The 18,250-nt window shown below is 41.1% G+C and overlaps 1 protein-coding gene across 8 annotated transcripts in view; it reads left to right on the plus strand.

Moving 5' to 3' along the window:
- Positions 1 to 3,260, plus strand: part of LOC126184907 (organic cation transporter protein) — a 396,150-nt gene extending 392,890 nt beyond the window's left edge. For all 8 annotated transcript variants that reach the window (XM_049927567.1, XM_049927563.1, XM_049927561.1 and 5 more), the window contains 2 exons: positions 2,751 to 2,932; positions 3,077 to 3,260. In XM_049927567.1, the coding sequence (XP_049783524.1) occupies positions 2,751 to 2,932; positions 3,077 to 3,211 (317 nt within the window). In that variant the 3' untranslated portion in view covers positions 3,212 to 3,260. The remainder of the gene's footprint in view (positions 1 to 2,750; positions 2,933 to 3,076) is intronic.
- The last annotated feature ends 14,990 nt before the right edge of the window (positions 3,261 to 18,250 follow it).

Raw genomic sequence — 18,250 nt, forward strand, 5'->3', positions numbered from 1 at the left:
TACCCTCATACCATTACACTACCTTCCCCATACTTCATTGTTGGCACTACACTTTATGGCACATAATGTTCTCCAAGCATTTGCCACACCTAAACCCTTCCATCTGATTACCATAAAGTACAGCTTGATTAATCACTCCACATTATTTGCTTCCAGTCATCCAGTTTCCAGTGGCATTGCTCTTTACACCACCTCAAGTATCACTTAGCATTTACTACAGAAATATTTAGTTTATGAGAAGCTGCTCTATCTTTGCACCCCATTCTTTCTAACCCCCTATGCACACCAGTCATAGCGCTAGTTGGTAGGACTCTGAAGCTCATGAGCAATGCTTTCCATTGATTTAATGCAATATTTTATAACCACCATCTTGATGCTCAATGGTCCCTGTGCTTCAGTACATGAGGTCTGCCCAGTCTTGGTTTCATTGTAGTTCCTTCATATTTCCACTTAATCACATCATCAACAGTCAACTTGGGCAGCTTTAGAAGTGTTGAAATACCCTGATGGATCTCCTACTCAGGTGACGTCTAATAACTAGTCCACATTCGAAATCACTGAGCTCTTCTGACTGACCCACTCTAATTACTGCTTCTCTACTGACAACACAATACACCCTGTCTCCTTTTAATACTGGTAGTCCACCTTTCATGACATATAGTGTTCCATTCCCCATTACTTAGGTGTGACTGGATACTTCTGATCAGATAGTGTAGACCACATGTTACAAAATTCTAGCATTTCTCTTTCATGAAGAACCATTAGGGAAACAGATGCTTTGATATTTCCAAATACTTTCAGATTATTTCCATTTTTTTTAGTATACAATTACTTTCCTTTAACTATTGTCTGCAGTTATTGTACCAAACTGTAGTAAATTATCAAATTTGCAAGCCAACATTAACTTTATTTACAAAAACTCATCTAGTCCTTCCTGATGTTTGATGCTGAGTAATTTTAACATTTTAGCAAATATTAAGTATTTTTGAAATAACTTGATTTTTTTCTGGTAAACCTTCCTGGATGTAAGGTCGTGGGCCATGAAACTCTTCAGCTCCTAACGTTTCGTCCAGAGCTGTGCTGGACATCTTCAGAGGGGTGTTTCTCCTCCGGTGAGTCTTGCCGACTGACGGGTCGGACGTCTGAGAGCGACTTATATATCGTAGAAAGTGGGCGTGGCTAGAGTTACACATGATATGCAGAGATAATCTTTGTCAGAGATAAAACTTAACTATCAATCGTAATCTCGTCATGGATAAAACTGTCTAGCAATTCTGTAGTGCTACTGTCCAAATATCACTAAGTTTCATGGTCTCTTCTTTCCAATTAAAATTATCCCTATGTTTATATATTTCAATTGCTTCTCTACAAAGCCGTGTAGAGAAGCAATTGAAATATATAAACATAGGGATAATTTTAATCGGAAAGAAGAGACCATGAAACTTCGTGATATTTGGACAGTAGCACTACAGAATTGCTAGACAGTTTTATCCATGACGAGATTACGATCGATAGTTAAGTTTTATCTCTGACAAAGATTATCTCTGAATGTCACATGTAACTCTGGCCACACCCACTTTCTATGATATATAAGTCGCTCTTAGACGTCTGACCCGTCAGTCGGCAAGACTCACCGGAGGAGAAACACCCATCTGAAGATGTCCAGCGCAGCTCTGGACGAAACGTTAGGAGCTGAAGAGTTTCATGGACCACGACCTTACATCCCGGAAGGTTTACCAGAAGATATGTCATCCGGTCGTGAAAGCCTTCATACTATGAACTTGATTTTTAAAAGGAATTCCTGTCAGGCATTGTTTTCCTTATCACTGAGTAAATTTTCTGATTTTTACTTCCTCTGAAATTGAACAATATTGTTGTGCAGTCATGCATGCTACTTAGTGTTATACTGGAGCTAAGGTAGCCCCTGAGGGTCGGCAACCCATATAACACCACAGAGGACAAGGTTGTCTATGCCCCCACTTGTGTTGTGACTGGCAATTCACAATTTTTCACAACACAACTTTTATTGATATATGTTCACAAGGTTGACGACTGAACATACAAATGAAAGATAACAATAATGCAAAACAGTTTCCTAATTGAGGCAAACAAAAGTTCACTTCTTAATTTCCACAAAAGTTTGTGGTAACACACTCACACACTAGTAACGGCCCAATTCCGAGACGAAGACATAATCTTCGACAGTTGCAGTAAATGAGGTCGGCATCTGGCATGAACTGAACTTTGGGCCTAAATAGCTGTCTCCAGCCAGTCAGATTTCGGCATAGTGATACTTCCTGCAGGCCGTGGCTCAAGCTCCCCCTGCAGGAAGTAGTGCTCGGAATGTCTGTTTCCATTATCTTGTGTGTAAATAGCCAGTGTTTACCATGGTGCTCTTGGGTACACCTTTGGACATAGTCAACCTCATCCTTTGTGGTGTTATATGGGTTGCCAGCGCTCAGGGGCTACCTTGGCTCCGATATAACACTTAGCCTGCTGTCTCCCTGATTGAGGACAGGGAAAGAGCTAGTCAGGAATCTAATGTAGCACATCACTCTTGCTTCTCCTCAAACTAGATTTTAAATATTTTTAAGCTCTGATGGTCTGTAGCAAATACAAATGAAATAGAAAGTACATTGACAGTTAAGAATGACAATATATTTCCATATATATCATAATTTGTGGCATATAATGTCGAATTAGAAACATATATGATGACAAATATTTCCTATATTTGTACTGCGTTACAGATGTTAACTGGGCAGTTGTATTATTATTTCTGCTGGGAAAGCTGGGCATCACATGCTCATTTGGTATCGTGGTAGTTTACACTGCAGAGCTGTATCCAACAGTCATGCGCAGTGCTGGTGTAGGAGCCTCATCTACCATATCTAGGCTGGGTGCTATGGTTGCACCATTTGTGCCACTGCTGGTAAAATTCTGAATTTCTTTCTAAGACATGAGTTCCTCATACATTGTACAATTTCTAGATACAGTTGTTGCACACTGTTACAAATATTAGTTTAATAATTAATTTTGTGACACTTGTCTTACTACATTTTTTGTATTATTTCAGGGCACTTACGTTGAACCATTGCCACTGCTACTATTTGGTGTAGTGTCACTGCTTGCTGGAGTGCTCTCTCTATTGTTACCTGAAACTTTGGGAAGGAAGCTTCCAGATACAGTTGAAGATGCTCAAAATTTGTAGATAGTTGCCAAACAGAATTTGACCACAACAAATACATTTTTTTAAGAAACTTCCATGTTTTATTATTAAATGTTACTCATCCTAGTAATAGTTCCTTATAAGATGTTCTATAATAGTTTGTCTGCCTTAGAATTTACCCACTTCTGTGCTCTTATGAAATTCAGTTGACACTGTTATTGTATGCAGAACAATTTTAACAATGAAAAATTTATCAAACTCATTACAAGAAAAATACCGAGAGAGAGAAGGTTTTTAAAAAACTGATGTGCTTATTTTCTATAAAAAGAGCATCACATTGTGCATATTGATTAAATGTACTTTTTTTACAATACACAGGGAGCACTCTATTTTGGTAATATGCAGTGCCAGTTTGAGACCCAAGTGCCAAAATTGGTTATATGGTGCACCAAGATGAGAGGGGAAACAGAGCTGCCCAAGAGCAAACCTTGTGCACATGGTGTATGATATTTATTAGGCCTAATAGAAGCAACAACATTCCAGTAACCATGGCTATGTTAAAGAACCACTTGGGAGATAATTGTGAATGTGTGTTTAAAACAGCAACTAATTTCAGTATCAAATAGTGTCATCATTAATATAAATGTATTAGAATGCAAACTTCTCAATTAAGTCCATATCTAATTGGTCCCAAATTTCACCCACCCAAGGCCTATCTTAACAAGAAATACAAAAGTAATTCAGCATGTTACAATTTAAAATTTAATGTCCACTCATACTAGTTAAGGCAGTGTTCCTGGTGTCATCTTCACTTTTAGGACCAATAATGCACTCATCTCTGCACTGAATTATGAACCCCTGAATCATCTTGTAAACCTTGACATGTGTATAATGCTCAAATCCTTCAACTGTATCAACAGAAGCACTGTACACTTCACTTTTGAAATGACCACAGACAGGAAAACCTATGGGATTGAGATCATGTGACCTTGGCAATCAAGGTACAGGTATGCTTGACGTGTCAATCTTGAACCATATTGGCACATTAGATACCACTTCATATCAACAATAAACTGTGCCTTTATCCCATCATGCATGTATCACATTCCCAATGCTGCTATAGGTAAGGTCAATGAGTCCAATTAGATGAGGAGTTAATAGGAAAATATACATTTGTACTAAACAAGACAACATTTCATACTGAAGTGAGTGGTGGCTCATAATCACAAATTTACAATTATTCCATAAACAGTCCACTTGCAGACCCAGGTGTACTGGAATGTTTTTGCTTCTGTTATTGTATACTTTCATACATGTCAGTTTTCACTATTAATTATGATCCACCTTGGATGTGTGACAATAAAATTTTTATTGTAGTGTTTATACACAAATAAATAGTAAATCTCATGTGGCTCACAGCTTCATCTGATGCCATTTCAGTAAAAATCTAAACATCATATGGCATTGTTGCCTGGGGTATCCTATGGCATGAGCTCAGTCACCTGTTGGAATGGGTGTTCTTCCTCCATACACATTGGCACTTTTGCTTGCAGATATGTGAGGACTGCATTTTGCATCTATTGTAGAGTGCAGGTGAGTGTAATGTTATGTTTGTGTTCAATGATGATAATGATGATGATGCGAGAAGGGAGAGGGTGAAACCCAGTGCCAGCACATAGCTTACTCTGATCAAATAGCACCAAGGGAGTAGCTATGCCTAATGTCACCATCTGATGAATGGATCACCATCAGCAGTGTCACATGACCTCACTTCACGAGATACTGTGGAGAAGTTTAGGATTTAATGCAGGACATCAGTGCAAAGACTGGTGAAGAGGAACTTTACACCATCACCTCTCCTCCTCTTGCTGGCCAAACACTGGAGGTGAAAATTTCATCCACCACCAGGATTCAAACCAATGCATCACCATACAGGCATGTGTTAACAACCTCAGTTATGGAAGTGGATGCCATATTAATGATGGTTGTGTAAGTTTAAATTGGGGTTGTCACCACCAGTAATCAAATCCAGAGCCATTACATGAAAAGCGTGAACACTATCATTCAGTTAAGGAGGAGTAGTAAGTATTTTATTTATGATGTGAGTAAAATGCTTCTTACTGGATATTATTAACACTAGGGTATTGTGACTAATAAACTGTTACTGCTTGCAACAGAGAAAACTGGAATCTCCTATCTGCTCTTATTGCACCCTTGTTAATAATTATTGTTTTACACATTTTTAACTTTTCATTCAAATATCTACAAAGTACACGTGTAACATGTTCCTGAATCTATCAATACTTTGAACATACTTTGCCTCTCCTGAATTCATTGTTTGGGTGTTTGTTTCCAAGGTACTGATTTTATTAGTGTAATTTGTTTTGCTTAAAACTATACGGTGGAACTTTGACTGCACTAATCAGCCAAGCTGAGCATGTTGACACCACACACTAGAAAAATGGATTCTGAACTTAGAATAACATATGTCAGTTCCTGAGAAACTAACCAAGGTACAAAATAATTGTAACCAAAGTTCAAATACACCCCAAATTACTTTTGCCATATGTATGATTAGGCCTGTTAGATTCCTGCTTTTACCACCACACTTTTGCTGTCCTAATTTTTAAGAACCGCCTTTCACTAATTAAGCCACTAAGCAAGAATTTGCATAAACTTGCATTTATGATTGTAAATCTAAACATGGCTTTTGTACTCATAAATTTGTTAATCCTAACTCAGATGCACAGAGTGGTTTCATGAGCTTTTGCAATTTCCTAAACTACTACAGATTTGGGAAACAAAGTGACTGCAGTAACATATAGCCTATTTGAATTAGCAAGATCTGACTTAGCAATTTTTCAAACTAAAACAAAGTTTCAAAAATCACAATTTATCCTTACACAGCATTAAGTTATGCCAGTCTTTGTAAGACCAATCCCCACCCCAAATTAGTCAATCTGGGATTAGAAATCTTAGAGGCAACATCTATGTGGAAATGGTGGAACCCAAGGCTAATAAGTGTTATGATAAAGTCTGTTTTCACTTAGTATACGTCTTTGAAGCATCTTGATCAGTTTCTGCAACTTTCTAAAATATCTTACATTTCTATATTCTGGAATATTCTATGTTTGTAAAGACATCTGCCTTCTGCAATATTCAATGTTTGTAGAACGAGTTGCACACTCTGTAGTCCAAAGACTGGCTGTACGCTGGCGTTTGTGATAAAATGTAGTTTTGGTGCAAAGTGTTGTATGTCATTGACCCTGCTTTTGGGTTTGTACCTGATACTGGTTATGAGGTGACAATATGTTTTTGCTCTTACTTTGGGTCCTTCTAGTGCTCCGCAAGCTCTTCACACTGACACCCCAATCAATGTCTTAGCTAAATGCGTTTTCACACTACACCAGTTTATAACTTTACACAAAGCCAAATCGTAAAAATCACGTACATGGATCTACACTGATACTATGCGTCACAGGCAAAACGAATACTGTGCAATAGAAATGTAGCCTACAGATGTGATCTATCCTTTGTAGGCTCAACCACCGACTCATTGTTATTGGTGACTCAAATCTGCAAAATGTTAAACAAGAAAGAGAGAACTGACATTTTCAAGTAAAAAACTCTATAGAATACAACAGAGTCCATGGGTGTCAAAAGCCCCCTGCTGTTGACTAATTTGCTTGGTGTCACTGATGGTGAACACATTCAGATTGAAGTGAGTCTTAATACTGGTCCTAATTTCTGTTTATTGCCAGGAATTCTTTAGCACTGTCTTGCTGTCTCTGGTAGACGCCAACTACAGATTTATTTCAGTTCATTTGGGTGGATATATTAAAAATTCAGGTGTTTATATTTTCAACAATTTCAGTTTGAGACAAGCCCTATGAAATGGTACAATAAATATCTGTGACACTAAACCACTTCCGGAAAGTGCCATTGTCTTACCCTAGGCCATCATTGGAGATGAAGCATTTCCTTTCATGCCTTATTTGTTGAGATTGTATCCAGGTGATCAAGCTCATGATAATGAACATAAAAAGGTATTCAGCAACCGCCTGAGCCGAGCTCGAAACATTCCTGAAAATGCAACTAGAATTTTAGTACAGAAATTTCGAATTTTTGGATGCAGGGCGAAAAACCAGACAAATGTGCAAATATTGTCAATGTTTATTGCTTGCCCAACTTTTTGAGAGATGATACGTATCATTGGGCAGAAATATTGGTAGACGACATGAGGCACTTTGAAACTTTTATGAGAACGGGAGAGCATGCCTCACATGGATTATTCTCATTCGCGAAGAGACTGAGTGATTTGGGAACTTGATTGAGTCAATGCTGCAAGATGATTTAATGCTTGGCCTGTAAGAAATGGTAATGCACCGATGTTATGTTCTTGGTAACAGTACCACACACAAGGAAATCTACATCTACATGGATACTCTGCAAATCACATTTAAGTGCCTGGCAGAGGGTTCATGGAACCACCTTCACAATTCTCTATTATTACACTACTGGCCATTAAAATTGCTACACCATGAAGGTGAAGTGCTACAGACGCAAAATTTAACCGACAGGAAGAAGATGCTGTGATATGCAAATGATTAGCTTTTCAGAGCATTCACACAAGCTTGGTGCCGGTGGCGACACCTACAACGCGCTGACATGAGGAAAGTTTCCAACCGATTTCTCATACACAAACAACAGTTGACTGGCGTTGCCTGGTGAAACGTTGTTGTGATGCCTCGTGTAAGGAGGAGGAATGTGTACCATCACGTTTCCGACTTTGATAAAGGTCGGATTGTAGCCTATCCCGATTGTGGTTTATCATATCGTGACATTGCTGCTCGTGTTGGTCGAGATCCAATGACTGTTAGCAGAATATGGAATCGGTGGGTTCAAGAGGGTAATACAGAATGCCATGCTGGATCCCAACAGCCTCGTATCACTAGCAGTCGAGATGACAGGCATCATATTTGCATGGCTGTAACGGATCATGCAGCCACGTCTCGATCCATGCGTCAACAGATGGGGATGTTTGCAAGACAACAACCATCTGCACGAACAGTTCGACGACGTTTGCAGCAGCATGGGCTATCAGCTCGGAGACCATGGCTGCGGTTACCCTTGACGATGCAGCACAGACAGGAGTGCCTGCGATGGTGTACTCAACGACGAACCTGGGTGAACGAATGGAAAAACGTCCTTTTTTCAGATGAATCCAGGTTCTGTTTACAGCATCATGGTGGTCGCATCCGTGTTTGGCGACATCGCGGTGAACGCACATCGGAAGTGTGTATTCGTCATCACCATACTGGCATACCACCCGGCGTGATTGTAAGGGTGCCATTGGTTACACGTCTCGGTCACCTGTTGTTCGCATTGACGGCACTTTGAACAGTGGATGTTACATTTCAGATGTGTTACGACCCATGGCTCTACCCTTCATTCGATCCCTGCGAAACCCTACATTTCAGCAGGATAATGCACGACTGCATGTTGCAGGTCCTGTACGGGCCTTTGTGGATACAGAAAATGTTCGACTGCTGCTCTGGCCAGCACATTCTCCATATCTCTCACCAATTGAAAACGTCTGGTCAATGGTGGCCGAGCAACTGGCTCGTCACAATACAATGAACTGTGGTATCGTGTTGAAGGTGCATGGGCAGCTGTACCTGTACACGCCATCCAAGCTCTGTTTGACTCAATGCCCAGTCGTATCAAGGCCGTTATATTACGGCCAGGGGTGGTTGTTCTGGGTACTGATTTCTCAGGATCTACGCACCCAAATTGCTTGAAAATGTAATCACATGTCAGTTCTAGTATAATATATTTGTCAAATGAATACCCGTTTATCATCTGCATTTCTTCTTGGTGTAGCAATTTTAATGGCCAGTAGTGTACAATCTCGTATAGCGCGCGGAAGGAACAAACACTTACATCTTTCCGTATGAGCTCAGATTTTCCTTATTTTATCGTGGTGATCGTTCCTCCCTGTGTAGGTCGGTGTCAACAAAATATTTTCGCATTCGGAGGAGAAAGTTGGCGATTGGAATTTCGTGAGAAGATTCCATCGCAACAAAACGTGCCGCCTTTCTTTGAACTTTGTCGATATATTCCGTCAGTCCTATCTGGTAAGGATCCCACACTGCGCAGCAGTATTCTAAAACGGGACAGGCAAGCGTAGTGTAGGCAGTCTCTCCTCAGTAGGTCTGTTACATTTTCTAAGCGTCCTGCCAATAAAACGCAGCAGTCTTTGGTTAGCCTTCCCCACAACATTTTCTACGTGTACCTTTCGATTTAAGTTGATCGTAATTGTAATATCTAGGTATTTAGTTGAATTTACGGCTTTTAGATTAGACTGATTTATCGTGTAACCGAAGTTTAAAGAGTTCCTTTTAGCACTTATGGGGATGACCTCACACTTTTCGTTATTTAGGGTCAACTGCCACTTTTCGCACCATTCAGATACTTCTTCTAAATCGTTTTGCAGTTTGTTTTGATCTTCTGATGACTTTATTAGTCGATAAACGACATCGTCATTTGCAAACAACCGAAAACGGCTGCTCAGATAGTCTCCCAAATCCTTTATATAGATAAGGAACAGCAAAGGGCCTGTAACACTACCTTGGGGAACGCCAGAAATCACTCCCGTTTTACTCGATGACTCTCCGTCAGTTACTACGAACTGTGACCTCTCTGACAGGAAATCACAGATCCAGTCACATAACTGAGACGATATACCAGAAGCACGCAATTTCACTACGAGCCGCTTGTGTGGTACAGTGTCAAAAGCCTTCCGGAAATCCTGAAATCCCTCGTCAATAGCACTCAACACTTCATGTGAATAAAGAGGTAGTTGTGTTTCGCAAAAACGCTTTTTTTCTGAATCCGTGTTGAGTATGTTTCAATAGACCGTTTTCTTCGAGGTAATTCATAATGTTCGAACACAATATATGTTATAAAATCCTGCTGCATATTGACGTTAACGATATGGGCCTGTAATTTAGTGCATAACTCCTACTACCTTTCTTGAATATTGGTGTGACTGTGCAACTCTCCACTCTTTGGGCACGGATCTTCCGTCGAGCAAACGGTTGTATATGATTAAGTATGGAGCTAATGCATCAGCATACTCCGAAAGTAACCATATTGGTATACAGTCTGGAACAGAAGACTTGCTTTTATTAAGTGATTTAAGTTGCTTCACTACTCCGAGGATATTTACTTCTACGTTACTCATGTTGGCAGTTGTTCTCGATTCGGATTCTGGAACATGTACTTCGTCTTCTTTTGTGAAGGCATTTCGGAAGGCTGTGTTTAGTAACTCTGCTTTGGCAACACTGTCTTCGATAGGATCTCCATTTCTATCACGCAGAGAAGGCACTGATTGTTTCTTGCCGCTAACATACTTCACATATGACCAGAATCTCTTTGTATTTTCTGCCAGGTTTCGAGATAAAGTTTCGTCGTGGAAACTGTTACGGGCATCTCGCATTGAAGTCCGCGCTAAATTTCGAGCTTCTGTGAAAGATCGCCAATCTTGGGGATTTTGCATCTGTTTAAATTTGGCATGTTTGTCTCGTTTCTGCAACAGTGTTTTAACCCGTTTTGTGTACCAAGGAGGATCAGCTCCGTCGTTTGTTAATTTATTTGGTATAAATCTCTCAATTGCTGCCGATACTATCTCCTTGAATTGAAGCTACATCTGGTCTACACTTATATTATTAATTTGGAATGAGTGGAGACTGTCACTCAGGAAGGCGTCAAGTGAAATTTTATCTTCTTCCGTGAACAATCACGTAATGAACACATTATTAATGTGATTTTGATTCATGTCGACAAGAAATCAGCATTCTTCACACTGAAAAATCATACAGCCTGAAAAACTTGCGTGGTTGCTTTATTATCGTCCTATCTTATCCAAAATAAGAATGATGACTGCAGTATCCTGGATATTTCACGTTAAACAGCTATTGATAATTTTCCACCCGGGCGATAGGTGTTGCATAATACATCGCACCTGCTATTTATTGCCTCAGCCATTCATAAATACCGAAGTTCAGGTGGTGCCGTTCAGCCCGTTATGCAACTGTACCTATGTCACCTGCTCCGGCTGCACACATCGAATGCGTTCCCCTACCGCACTCCAACACGCAGTAGGGGCCACGTTTACTGCTGGTTGGCTCGAGAGGCGCGACTTACTGCATGCGCTCCATCTGTAAACACTACAAACATGTCGCACATAATAGATCGCAAAACCAGCCGAAATGTTTACATGATGTGTGCTTTCCTTCACTATTCTTACATGTATTTCTGGTATTTCATATTGGGAACAACGCTAAAAACTGAAGGTGAATGTAGTGTAATATCAAAAAAATTTCATTTCCATTTAATCGTGAAAACACCTGTGAAATTATGAAGCAGTCGTACAAAGAAATATGCATAATGTGCAATATACAAGTACCGTATCAAAATTAAGAAACATAGTATGAAAAATATAAATTCTCTGTAATGTTTATTTAATTCAGAACTTGATTATAAACAATATTTCTAGTTACATGTCCAGAAGTTGCAACACTGTTTTGTAAATATCTCTATGGCAACAACTCTTCATAGCTATATAGATGGCTATTTTGTCGCCTACAGCCCTTTGCACTTCGTAGTTGAAACCTGTCAATAGCGCTGCCAGACATAATGGATTTCCTTAAGTTGACTTGATTGTAGGAAAGTGTTAGTGGTAAAGAATAAATGTATTGAAAATTCGTGCAAGATACGGCATTTTTTAAATATCTTAGTATCGATGATATCGTATGTTTTCAACTGTGGAGTACACTCTAAGGCCCGTTTCACACTGGGACACTGGTGACGGTCACTAGCGACGTTCGCCGACAGAGATACATTCGTTTGAACTGGAGCGTTCACACCGGAACACTACATTGCCTCACCGAGCCACTGTGACCCAGCAGTGACTCACCCTCGCCACATCTGACGGACAAGGTCACTGCGTTCACAGCACTCACCGCCGTACATGCATTAGTTTGAATTGGAGTGTTCACACTGGAACACTGATCACAGACACAGCACTGCAGATTTACCAACCGACAGGAAGTCATTTCTGAGACAGTGATGCGAAATATTCATTGTACATTATACTGTACACACTGTATTCATGAGTTTAGGTTTGATTAACACGGAAGATTTTGTAAGTGAAGTAGAAAGCCGTCCTGCTGTTTCGGATGTGAAAAGCGGTGACTATGGCAATAAACTGATGAAAACGAGTGCGTAACAAGAAATTATAACGAAGTTGGTGCCTGATTTCAATGAGAAGAGCATGGATAAGAAAACAGAATTGGTAAGTTGTATGTTTCTTTTTCAGATTTAATACCTTATTTTCCGAACCATAAAAGGCTAGCGAAATTTAGTTGCTACCCCTGTACAAGTCCATTTCACTAACTAATTAGTTGGCAATACCTGCGGTGTCGGACACCAGTGATCTGGAAGTGTTCACCACAGTCACCATTGACCATCACTGGCTACCATCAGCAGTGTCCCAGTGTGAAACGGGCCTAAGGGTAACAGGCGGAAGGAAAAAAAAAGACGTACCACGAAGGAGTTACGCAAACTGGTCACAAATTGACATTCATACGGCCATCGACAGAAAATGCAAAACTGTAAACTTCGGCGGCTGATGGACGAGTGTGTCATGCTACAGCGCAATTTCACCACACAGCTGTCAAGGATAGCAAATAGACAACATGTCGATATAGGGGCATAAAATCTTTGCGAATTTGATTCCACGTGCTCAGTTGGGCAGTAACTATGCATCATAGGCAGGAGCGTTCACAATACATATATATGCAGATGTTAGCATTTGAGAGAGGACGTGGGGTTGTGTTTAAAGAAGCTGCTTGGAGTAATTGGCGAATCGCTCGACATTTGAATAGGAGTGATGCACGAATTCGACGATGTATGGAAGACAGAGTGAACCGTGGCCGAACGCAGCGTCAAGAAGGAAGCAGTAGACCTAGAGAGTCGACTGAATGAGACGACCGAACAATCGTCAGACAGGCGCTTGTAGCCCTGGATTCATCATTGCCGTCGTTCCGACGTGCAATTGGTGCTTCAGTGATCACTAGGACCAAAAAATGGTTCAAATGGCTCTGAGCACTATGGGACTTAACATCTGTGGTCATCAGTCCCCTAGAACTTAGAACTACTTAAACCTAACTAACCTAAGGACATCACACACATCCATGCCCAAGGCAGGATTCGAACCTGCGACCGTAGCAGTCGCGCGGTTCCGGACTGAGCTCCTAGAACCGCTAGACCACCGCGGCCGGACTAGGACCATTGATAGGTGGCTCACAGAGAGGGGATTGGGCTCACTGCGCCCTTTGCGCCGACTACCAGTGACCTCTGTATATCAAGAAGCAAATCTGCGGTGCTGTCTCAGGTATTCGGCCTGGAATCTCATTGACTAGAGTAGAATTGTCTTTAGTGATGAGTCCTGCTTTGAACTGAGCCCCGATGACAAGCGAAGATGTGGCTGGAGATGCCCGGACTATGGCGCGGTACCAACCTGACAGTCGCCCACCATATGGCTCGACAGCCAGTCATTTCATTTCATGGCAAGACCCCTTTGGTTGTCATCTTACACAACAGCGACATGTTGACGATATTCCAGGTCCCATTTTGTTATCCTTCATGGCAACCCATCCTGGGCTTACGTTTCAGTAAGATAATTCCCTTCGGAAACGGCGAGAGTTTCTACTGCTTGTTTTTGTGCTTGCCAAACCATATTTTGGCCAGTGAAGTCGTTGAATCTGTCCTCAATTCAGAATGTGTGGAGCATTATTGGCAGGGCCCTCTAAGCAGCTCGGGATTTTGATGATCTAACGCTGCAACTGGACAAATTTGGCACGATATCCGTCAGGAGGACATTCCACAACTCTATCAATCAACGCCAAGCCAAATAACTGTATGTATAAGGGCCAGAGATGGACCAACTCTCTCTTAACTTGCTTAATTTTGTGAAGCTCTTTCTCTTGAACAAATCAGCCAATTTTTCTGAAATTGTAATCATTCGTTTGTCTGTACGTGTACATCATAACTACCGATTTCCGTCCCATTCGGATGATTCCTTTGCGTTGAAAATAGAGGTAGTAGCAAAGAAGTGATAAATTTAAACGTCATGCACAACGCTGCAGTTTTTCACGCATTTCATTGTTTATGATGTCATATCTCCTGAACTATGACAGCTAGGTGGTTCTTACCCGCACAGCGATTGTTGTCTGACAGTAAGGGATGTCTACATCTATAGATATAGATGATTACTCTGCAGTTCACAACTAAGTGCTTGGCAGAGTGTTCATCGAGCCACTTTCAAGCTATTTTTCTGCCGTTCTACTCTCGAAGAGCACGCGGGAAAAACGAGCACTTAAATCTTTCTGTGCGAGCTCTGATTTCTGTTATTTTATCATGATGATCATTTCTCCCTATGTAGGTGGATGCCAACAGAATATTTTCGCAAACGGAGGAGAAAGCTGATGATTCAAATTTCACGTGACGAAAACCACTTTTGTTTTAATGACTGACACCACAATTCACGTATCATGTCCGTGGCACTCTCTCTCCTGTTTCAAGATAATAAATAACAAGCAGCTCTTCTTTGATCTTTTTCGATGTCCTCCGTCAGTCCCATCTCATGTGTATCCCTTATTGCACAGCAGTACTCCAGAAGAGGGCAGACAATCGTGGTGTAAAGCAGTCTTTTAGTAGACCTGTTACACTTTCTAAGTGTTCTGCCAATAAATCACACCCGGGTTCGATTCCCGGCGGGGTCAGGGATTTTCTCTGCCTCGTGATGACTGGGTGTTGTGTGCTGTCCTTAGGTTAGTTAGGTTTAAGTAGTTCTAAGTTCTAGGGGACTGATGACCATAGATGTTAAGTCCCATAGTGCTCAGAGCCCATAAATCAGTCTTTGATTTGCTTTAGCCACAACACTATCTATGTGATCGTTCCAATTTAAGTTATTTGTAATTGTAATCCCTAAGTATTTAGTTGAATTTATAGCCTTTAGATTTGTGTGATTTATCGTATAACCCTAATTTAACGGGTTTCTTTTTGTACGCATGTGGATGACTTTACACTTTTCATTATTTACGGTCAGTTGCCACTTTTCGCACCATACAGATATCTTGTGCAGAAACCAAGTTTTGTTGAAGTCTGTCCACTACACGCATTTTTATAATATATATGGCTTAGTCTGGGTATGTATTTATTCCAGTCTTCTAATAGTCCATTTCCTCCTTCCAGTTGGGTGCGGTGTGATGGAGTCGCAAATAGCGCTTGCATACCACGTTCCTTAGTCGAATGAGTTTATCCCGAGGTTGCATCGTTGGCTGTTAATACATTAGTCCATCTCCTTCTTCCAGTTGGGTGCGGTGTGATGGAGTCGCAAATAGCACTTGCATACCACGTTCCTTAGTCGAATGACTTTCAAAGTTCATTGAGTTTATCCCGAGGTTTTATCGTTGGCTGTTAATACACACATTTCTACAATCACCATCACAGTATTGCATACATCATTGATTTTCGGTCAGTATTATTTGGTATCGATGCACCCAGTTATTGACGAGGTAATATTGTACTTAGTATTAATGCTGGGTGTGTGATATGTTCGCATTTGAGTATCATCTTTATAAAGTATATGTATTTGTGTAAAGGAAATGTCTAAGTGCTATTATAGGGAGGGTATGTATTTGACTTGGAGTACTGTGATAGCGAAGGGAAGAGTATGTCTAGTCGTAAGAAAGGTAAAGCTGTTTCCAGAGCTACAGCAGTCAACAGAGTGTATTTCCGGTACTTCGCTCATTGCCGAATACCGTTCAGTTGAGACCGCGATTGTAACGTTTAATTGTAAGTGTAATGGTAGAAGATATATGTGAGAGGTTTCCTAGAATGTGTCCGTGTATGCAAAGTCTGTGGTGGTATTGATTCGCGTTCCTATGTTAACGGTAGCAGTCTTCCGAATGCAGAGGCCTGTTGGAGTGTAGGAATGTATCAGAGTTAACTTTACCATCCTCTAGACGACCGAATAGCGAACTAATACTTAGTATCTGTTGGGCGGCTTTCGTGATCAAGTGTAACTTTGAGAAGATGGTGCGTTTGTGGTGGAGCGTTATTCCCCCCCCCCCCCCCCCACCCATGTAAATTGCTCGGTCACAGCTTCTGCACATTTGGCGCCTTTATTTAGTTGAGGGAAGATAGACTGTGGTGTGTTGGACACACGTTTGCTTGTTCTCTAGACGTGGGAAAGACCTTAGTTGACTTGTAAACAGTATTGATCATCTGGAATCTGTTACATCACCGACTTTGGTATTCGAGAGTGCAAATATCAGTTTACGCTATTTGTTTCTAGTTACTCCGTGGTCTAGAGGACGCTCCACATAGCTAAAGTTTCGGCTTTGTAGGGAAATAATTTCGAGTCTATATCTTGGGATTTATGTTGCGTGAGCGATCGGGAGGCAACTGCTGTGTGCTTGATATCGAGAAATATGGCGATAATGAAATAATGTTATCGTGAAAATAAGTGTGTTCTTGTAATCGACGACTCTGGAATAGGTGTAGAAAGGCAAGCAAGCAGACAGGTCCGGACTAGAAACAGTAGGGCGTTTGTATCGATGGGGAAAGGAGCCTGTCTTTGCACATCAGTTCTGAGAGTGACTTCGGTGCGCTGATGTAAAAGGGATGATTTTGCACGGTGGGGGATATGAATTGCATGTTTACTAGATCGTGACGGTACTCGGTGATATATTGTCGGGATGGAGATAGGTTTCACGGTCCAATATCCTTGCGAGTCTCGTATGTATTTGATGATGTGTAGACAACTTTGTGAGGTATGTATTTGATGATGTGTAGACAACTTTGTGAGGTTTAGTTATCGGTGCAGTATGGTGATCAGTGTAAAATAGTTTATTACCACTGAATGTCGTATCTATAGAATGACAGAAAAGGCTGACAGTGCTTCCCTATCGGTGTTAGACTGTAGCAGCAATTGTAATATTTAATTGTAGTTATACTGGTAAATATCTTCATGGCTTCGAATATTCTTGTGAGTCTAGTATGTATTTTACGATCTGTAGACAACATTGCGGGTTTCACTGCCGTTGAAAAATGGTGATCAGTGTAAAATAGTTTATTACCGCTGAGTGTAGCGTCTGTAGAAGAAAGAACAGATTGGGGGCGTATAGATTGAGGGAACTGTCGGCGCAATTTAGCAATTTGTGCAAAATAACCAATAGAAAGCCCCTGATACCGGCGGCGTTAGTAATTCGACTGGTAAATTCGATAAGAGCGAATCGAAATGATAGATTGATTGTGGTGGGATATAGGAGCGGTGAGAACATTTGCGTATGTTGAGAGCATGAAGGCTATCACGTTATGTCTGGGAGAAAAACTGGATTCGGCGGTATTTTCGTAAACAGGTTCTGTTAGGGTAGAAATTTTCACGCATAAAGCTGAGACAAGAAGAAAGCGAGTGTTAACTATTTCTGGGGCAATATAAAATTACGAAGAGCAGGACTTGGCTGATTTTTTTTTCCAAAAACCATGTGACGTAAGAATAAGATTCAGAATGTTTTAGATGGCGAGGTGTCAGTCAAGCTGGGGGCAGGTACGTGTGGCTGAATGCGTGTGTCAACACGCTTTGTGGTAGTCTGTCTTCAATGGTAAAGACAAGTGGCGCCTCGAATATGAGACTGGCGTGAACGCGCTTTGGAATGCTATAACGTCAGTATAACCGTTACTGTATAGAGGCATGCAACTTTCACTGGTGTTCGACGACGCCAGCTTGGGGGCTGTGATGGAGCGCGCGGGACCCGAGCTGTGGCCACCTCACTTCGCGCGGCCCTAAATGGACGTCTGTGTGTGCTTTGACAGCTGACGGCAGTGTCGACTGCAAATGCGCGGGAACGAGATTCCAGCGATTGCGCTCTGTAAATATGTTTTCGCTCCTGCCCGATCGCTACATCATAGGCGTCTAGGTGAACACGTATTTGGATAGGAATTTCTCAG

Source organism: Schistocerca cancellata, chromosome 4 (genome assembly GCF_023864275.1).
Source record: "Schistocerca cancellata isolate TAMUIC-IGC-003103 chromosome 4, iqSchCanc2.1, whole genome shotgun sequence".
NCBI classification, from domain to species: domain Eukaryota; kingdom Metazoa; phylum Arthropoda; class Insecta; order Orthoptera; family Acrididae; genus Schistocerca; species Schistocerca cancellata.